Source organism: Hevea brasiliensis, chromosome 15 (assembly GCF_030052815.1).
Source record: "Hevea brasiliensis isolate MT/VB/25A 57/8 chromosome 15, ASM3005281v1, whole genome shotgun sequence".
NCBI classification, from domain to species: domain Eukaryota; kingdom Viridiplantae; phylum Streptophyta; class Magnoliopsida; order Malpighiales; family Euphorbiaceae; genus Hevea; species Hevea brasiliensis.
In genome coordinates this window covers 69,655,235-69,663,611 of record NC_079507.1, presented here as the reverse complement: position 1 = coordinate 69,663,611, position 8,377 = coordinate 69,655,235, and the positions used below count along the sequence as shown (strand labels likewise).

At 28.2% G+C, this 8,377-nt stretch overlaps 1 protein-coding gene across 1 annotated transcript; it reads right to left on the bottom strand.

The window, feature by feature from the left end:
• Positions 1-365: 365 nt before the first annotated feature.
• LOC110636221 (alkaline ceramidase) lies at positions 366-4,755 on the bottom strand. Its single transcript, XM_021785830.2, has 3 exons — positions 4,599-4,755; positions 2,188-2,514; positions 366-1,128 (listed from the first exon to the last, which is right to left on the bottom strand). The coding sequence occupies exons 2-3, from the start codon at positions 2,436-2,438 to the stop codon at positions 615-617; spliced, it is 765 nt and encodes a 254-aa protein (XP_021641522.1). The 5' UTR covers positions 2,439-2,514; positions 4,599-4,755; the 3' UTR covers positions 366-614.
• Between the last annotated feature and the right edge of the window lie 3,622 nt (positions 4,756-8,377).

The window sequence follows — 8,377 nt, the reverse complement described above, 5'->3', positions numbered from 1 at the left end:
GGATAAAAGTTATTATTGAATTGAATTATTATTACAAATATATATATTTAATTTTAAAAAATAATATATATATATATATAAACAGGTTATCCAATAAAATATTTTTTATCTTATTTTATTTTATTTTTAGATAAATATTTTAAATTATTATTAAATAATTAAAATAAATAAATAGATAAATATTAAATTTCCACGTATCACGTCTAAGGTGTTTTTCTTTAGCAAGCATAAAAGTTTCTCTAGTGCTTTTCTTTTCTCATATGAGCACATATGAATGGCAACTTTAATGCATGTCATGCTAACCATGCTTAATCACAACAAATACATCGACCATACAATTTCAGGTTTGGAGAATCAAGGACCTATTTGATCTGAAAATAATATTTGGTACACTGACCATATATTTTCTTTCTAAGCAAAACCACTAGTTATGGTGTTATACAACTTAAATCAACCAAAATCCAACTGGTGATCTCAATATTCAACTACCATTTACATCCACTTAAAAGAAGAGAAGAAAAAATTGAGACCACTGGTGTTTGTTCATCAGCCAAAACCATATATCTTCCTCAAAATGAGGGGTGCAACAAGACTCGGTTAACTTCCAGCATCTGTCACTGGGTCTTCGGTTTTTGAACCTTAACATAGGGGAAAAAACCCATGAAGCGGACAACTTTTGGATCCCATCCTAACTGTTCAGCACGACAAAACATCAGGAATGTGTTTGCAAAATATGAATTGAAACCCATGAAGACATGCCATAAAGCATGCCCCTGGGGGTTGAAATACCACTGAGAAATTTTGCCACAGAGAACGCGATCAAAGAGCCAACAAAGACTTCCCAAGAATATGGTACCCACATATAATTTTGCAAGCCTCTTTGCAGACTCATCCTTCGTGTAAATGTAGTATTTGTACATCCGCGGTATGCACAGAAGACAGAGTATTGCATAGTGCACCTTAAAGCCAATTCCAAAACGAACCAATGCATGAACAACTGCAAATGCAGCTCCGTAAAGGAACAAAAAGGTGGGCATTGTACTCCGGTAGTGCCAATCTGGCGAATAAAGGATGTAGAAATACAAAAGCATTTCCCATACCATTGGTGTTTCATCACCTTGTTGTTGCCTGAAAATAGGTTCGAGAAAACACACACCTTAAATCAACATAATGTAACCAACAATGACAACAAAACAAATAATTAAACAAGTTTACATAACATGGTATGACTTTCGTTCAACTACAATACCAAGCCAATGGTTACTCCAAAGGGGGCACACAAGCACAGAAATGTTAACACATTAATTTTCAAAGATTTTTCAACATTTTTCCATTAAAAATTGATTCTTTGACAAGCCGATGGAAGTGCAACAGAGAGACAGTGAATTAATTCCCAGATACATTTCTACAACAGATTGGAACTAATGCTGCAAAGGCATGCCTTAGCACCCGTAAGGTGTTGCAAAGTCATCCAATCACCATTCCTCTCAAAACCTTCATCTATATTATTCTATTCTCTTCCAAATTTAATTAATCAACAAAGAACATTGAAGTATATACATCAAATTATTAACACACTAAAAAGCTGAAGACACTAAAAAGCTGAAGACCCCCCCACCCCCCAACCTTTTTTTTTTTAATTTTCTGCAGAGGAGCACATTAAACTAACAAATGGTGCCAAAAATGATCTGATTAGAAACTTAAACTATAAAAATCAAGGGGACTAACTTAAATACTCCTCAATTTCCATCACCTGAGCCAGGCAATGACAGTCTTCATTTATCCAAATATTTATTTTGTATATAAGCATTTTATGAATGCATTCTATCTAAAAGGTATGAAAAGCAGCAAGATTTAATGGATGTCATGTACAAACCTAGAATCAACTGATATAACGGATTAGCTACCTGGAAGCATTTCTTGTACCTTTGCTTGGTGTGATTTTCAATACAGATCCTTTTGTTCCCTAGCTCAATAAAGAAACTCCAAATGAATGCACAAATTTCCTTCCTAATGACTAAAGAAGTAGAAGATTTTAACTTCTCAAACAAGGAAGTTGACATTATCTTTTCCTGTTCTGAGCACATATATAGATAATTTTAAAGGACACCTAACTCATAAAAATAATTAGTAAAGGAGTTGAAAGAAATTGATGAGCCATATCAATTGATACAGAAGAACACTTACATATGTTGTAACGTGCTGTGGTACAGCATGCTTCCAATAGCAAGTATCATATTAGACATGTTAAGTACACTAAACCTCTTTTCAAATCGTTGTCTCAGGGCATTTATGAGACCAATGAGCGCCAAAAGAATGCTTGGGATATTTGATATAGTATTGAAAAACTCTGCAATATAAGAAGAATAGACATAATTTTTCTCACACCAATCAGCAGATGTTACTGGACCCCAAAAGCTTGATATTCCTTCTGCCATTCTTCAATATATATGCCAAAGGTGTGTAATAAATTAACTTATGCACCTTCTGCTAGGCCTTTGCTGAGGTCATAACCTGCAATATATGCACTGCAAAGGATGAGATGATAAACTTTGATTGGAAGGAACAACTGTCAACTGGCACTCACTTTTGCATGTTAAAAGATGTGTAATTGTGCCATAACCATTGGCAAAAATCAGAACAAATTTGATGACTGCACTTACAACTTGTCCAAAGAACAAAAGTCAACAAGATAGAAACTACAATGAAAAAGCCTCATAACAATGAAAATGCATAGAATTCACAATCTAAACTTCTCAAGACATATTTTCATAAAAAAATTAAATAAAAGAAAATATTGATTGTCTCATTCAATGGACCAAAAGAATTGAAGATATCATGATTGAAGAGAGAACAAAATGGTGATAAGCAAAAAAATAATGTCAAGAGCCATTTTGTTGGCAAAAACAATGTCATGGGGGAAAGGTGAATATAAAAATGCGTAAAGAAAGCCTTTTTCATTCCTAACTTCTTATCTACTTTACCAATAAGGCAAATGCGCAAAGAATGATTCTTGACTTCTCCTTCCAGATAATCAGAGAAGCCAAAAGGGCATAAAGGAGGCACAGCAATACACAAAAACAAAGAATCATTTACAAGTTAAAGAATCCATAGAAATGCACATCAGAAAACTTCTAAAATATTTTTAAAAAAATGGTATATTTTATTTTATGATCTGAGCCAAAAAGCAACTGATATTGTTTGTTATAACTTCTATATTCAAACAACTATAAAAGTGCAAAACAATGAGAAAAATTCCTGTTGACAACCATGTTAAATATTAACAGCGAGAAAGAGGATAAAACAACTAAGTCATTGGACATAGGTCAACAGAAAATCTGAAATCCATGCATCGATGAAGATATTACCTGAATAATCTAACATTCATTCATTTACTAATCTTGTAGCTATCATAAAAAGAAAATTCAGATTTTGTTCACCGATTAGGTCCAGGTCTCCAACAAAGAAAAAAAAGCCAATTGTCAGCTTCTTCTCATTATATTATCCATAGTTAATGGAATTCCCGACATGCTTCCATGCAAAAAAAGAACTTCTGAGGGGACCTTCGCCTTTAAAGGCTTCAACAAATGCGCATCGTGCTATATCTCCAATAAATAATTCCAAATTACTATTCCACTCTTACATTAGAACACTAGTTCACAATATCGTCACCATCATGTGCTACAAGATATCAGGAAAAGAATAGAATTTTTCTTTTTGAATAAAGACGTTTGCACACCAAGAACCATGCCAAGAATAAATCATCCATCATTGACTTAAAAATAAACACAATCAAATAACCCCTCTTCCTAATATGATACCATAACCCTACCCTCTTCTTTGTATTTGACCCTAGTTAACCCCCTCCAATAATACTCTTTTCCACCACAAAACTCCATAATGCTCTCAAAAGAATAAATCCTAAGGCAGACACCAAGGGTTCATAGAAGGCTGTCTTCACAAGTGAAGAAGTTTGGAAACTAGTAACTAATAATCTGATGAAATGCTTACCTTTTTTATGTTCAGGTGTTGATCGCATTGATTTGTATCACCAAATCAATTTCAAACAGAAATCTTCATAAATGGCACACATTGATTACAAACAATGCAAACGAGTCAAAGAAATTGCAATACAACACGAAGATCAAAGAAAATATATCAATAAGCTGTCAAACAAAAATGCATATCTTTAGAATTATAACAACATTCCCAATGGCACACAATTGGAAGCAGATTTAACATAAGGTATTGATAATATTTATTCAGTCCTATACACATAAGCTACGCGTATTACCAGTATTAGCACCATACAAAGTTAATTCAAGCAATGCCAATAGAAGAGCAACTACTACAACTAAAATAATCGATATCATTAGTCTGTTAATGCAGGAAGAAAAAGCTAATCAATGTAAATCCAAATCAGCCTACGACCTCGTCACATCACCGCCACCGCCACCATCATCACAACCGTAACTTCACAACACAAGGCCCAAAAAAAGAAGAAGAGAAAGTATGAACAAGAGACACTTGCTATTACTCGCATCAAAAGAAAATTCTTATATAATAAGAACAGTAATGATGCAGAGAGAGAAACAAACCTTTAGCGGTCAGATCTATACTGCAAAAGGTGTATACTTTTCTCTGGTTTCCCTCTCTGTGTGGGTTTTCTCTTTCCTACAGGAAAATAGAACATAGGGCGAAAGGAGTAGGATTCGTGAATGGTGGAAATACTTTTAGGGCTGTACTTAGTTAGCGCGTGGCGAGGGAATTTATGGTTGACACGTGAGAGTTTAGAGAACGTGTAAGAGATTTTAATCCGTTAGATTAAATTAGCGAGTGGTTGGGATTACTTTAGTTAAGCCGTGTGTGCGTGGTATGGTGGTCCCGGATGGATAGTGCCGCTTTTATCTGTTTAATATTATTGATGGAATATATATATATATATATATATATATATATATATATATATATATATATTAATTAAAGAACACTTCCATTCACACTCTAGTTAGAATTTTATTAAATTTTTTCTGGCAGACTCTAATTAAAATTCTTTATACTATTAATTATAATTGATTATTTATAATAATTATTATTATATTTATTTATTTAAATTAATTTGTGATTGAAAATTATCTCAAAAAATTATAAGTGACAATTCATATGTACAATTATAATTCTACAATTATGAATTATAGATATAATTTTATTATAATTATAATTCAAATTTCAAAAGTTTAGAATTTAATATAACACATTGATGATAAAAAAAAATTAAATAAATTATATATATATTACGAAACAAATTGACGTATGATTATAGTAATATTAGAATTCTTATTTCAATTCAATAATTTCTTTAAATTGAGATTATATTGTTATAATTAGTATTTTTATTTATTTATTACATATTACTAATTAAATTTAATTATAAATAAAAATGCTCTTATTTTTTAAATTAATTATAATTATATTTTTATTATTTAAATTAAATTTAATATTTATATAAATTTAAAATTCATAATTTCAAAGTTTATATAAATTTAAAATTCTTGATCTTACTTATATTTAACTTTAGTTAGTTAAATATAAAATTTTATAAGAAGTAATTAATTAAAATAATAAATTAATAAGTAAAAATAAAAAATATAATTAATCTATAATTTATCTAGATAATTTTAATATAAGTATAAAGTTTCTATTTATAAAATATTAATTATTTAAATTTAAATAAAAAATATGCAATTTTAGTTTTAAAATAAATTATAAATTACAATACATAAAATAACAAATAATAAAAATTCATTCAAACATTAACTTATATTTTTTTATTCTTTTCTAATAATTAATTGATAATATAAAAATATAAATGAGAGAATTTATAAAATATTCAAACTATTTTATAATTTTTTAATTTATAATAAATATTAATTAATATATTAAAATTTTAGTTTTATTATAAATTTTATTTTCAAAAATACTTAGATAAAAATCTTAATTCTTAAATAATTTTTTAATAGTAAATGATAATATCTAATTTAAAGGCTTAATATTAAAAAATATTTTTAAATTAATTTTAGCATGATTTAAAAAATTTTTTAATATATAATTTAAATTGATTTAAATTAGTTAACGTGGCGTAATTTTAATTATTGATTTCTCTTTTAGTTACGATTTTAACTATAATTTTTTCTTTAATTTTAACTAGTCATTAAAAATAACAAATATTTAAAATAAATTAAAATTTTCAAAAATTAAAGATATAATAAATTTTAATTTAATTAATATTTTATAAATTTTAATTTAATAAATATTTTTATTTATAAAATTAATTTAATTAACATTAATGTTATTATTATTTTAATTTTAAAATAAAATTTAATATTTTATATTTATATGTAAATTATAAAGAGAATAATTAAAAATGCATAGAGATAAAATTATTATTATTATTATTATTATTATTATTATTATGAGATATAGTTTTTAGCTAACAATTGTTTTTAATTTTTATTATAAAATTTTATAAAATTTAACATTTTAAAATATTATAATTTTAAAATTTTTTATATTTAATAAATCATTTATTTTTTAATTAAATAATATTAATCTAATACATTATATTAAAATTTATAAAAAAATTATAATAAAAAATTAAATTACAAATTCTAATAACGAATAACATGACTTATTTATTTATTTATTATATTTACATGTGCTTTTTCATTTTATTTTGTACATTTACATAGATGACATGTCAATTAAAAAGATAGCTTTGATCTAAAATAATAATGACTCTCACGTAATTTTCTGAGAAAAGAAATTATTAAATTAATATGCGAAGTGGAATCATAAACAAAAGGAAAATTATTGCATTGCCTAGTAGGGCTTAGCCTGTGACCTTTGTTCTTGTTTCTTTTAAAAAAGAGGGAAAGAAAAAAAATCATCATCAGCCGACTAGGCACACGAATCAATGAATTTGTTGACGCGTAGAAAATGAACGACCTGTCGTCGAAGCAAATCAAATAAAGAAAAAAAACTTTGTCATTTGATTCTTAAATTTTATTTTATATTACACTTGAGTTTTTAAATTTTTAAAATTAAATTATTTAATTCTTAAATTTTATATTATATTACACTATAATTTTTAAAATTTTAAAAAAAATTAATTTTAATATATAAAATAATTTAATAATATATTTTTAATATTTATAATAATTTTATTTATTAATAAAATAAATAAATTATTTTTACATTAAAATTATAAAGATTAATTTAATATAATGTAAAATTTAAAAATTAAAGTATAATACAGTGAAAAATTCAGATATTAAATAGATAATTTCTCAAAATTGGCACTAAAGTGTTTGTAAATTTCCCAAAGAAGATAGTGCTAACCGCGTGAGAAGTAAAATTTTTTATTTGATTTTGTTAATCCTATTCCTAGTCTGGTTGGAAGTCTCAAAGCTGTCTGGGTTTCCTTAATCCTAGTCCTTGTCAAATTAGGAAATGCGTACTCCCATATAAATAGTGATATGATCACTTGAAGAGAATAAACGTTGAAAGCTTCCATCAATGAAAGCCATGAATAAGCCAAATTTAAAATCCAATAGCCTGCCAAAACCACCAGTTATGATGTCTAGGAAGCCAAAAGTTTATGAAGATGCTACGGAGAGTTCTGCTTCATGCAGGCAGAGTAGCCCTGCCTTGCTTCCCATTGGTGAAATAATTGAGGATCATTGCGATTCTCGTAAAGAAGAAACTTTTACGGAGGATGAAGATGCGAGAAATCTCCATCGGCCTGACCAACCTAATTTTAACAAAGGTATTGTCTTCTGCGAAAAGGTGAGAGGCTATTTTTGCAATACAGATGACTTTTTGCGATTCTTGAAGTACCTGCATTATTATAATATTGGAATAATTGAAAAGACCTGTTTGCGAAATATGGTTGCTTATTTGCTGGGAAATAATCCTCAACTTTTGGGTGATTTTGATGACCTTATGAATAACTGCGAGGAGGAGAAATCTAGTGCTTCAGGATTTTCCAGGCCAAAGAAGCATACAGAGAGAAAGGATAAGGTGCAGATAGAGAAAGACAGACATAAAGAGAAGAAGGATATGGTTAAATCAATTCAAGAACTGGACCTTTCTAATTGTGAAAATTGTACCCCAAGTTACTGGGTTTTGCCACAGGACTATCACATTCCTCAAGCAAGCGAAAGGACCAAACTTGATTCAGAGGTATTGAATGATCAGTTGGTTTGCAGACCTTCAATTATGCAGGATTACTCACTCAAACGCAATCGTCTAAATAAACATGAAGAAGTCCTATTTAAATGCGAAGACGATAAGTATGAGCTTGACATGCTGATAGGAT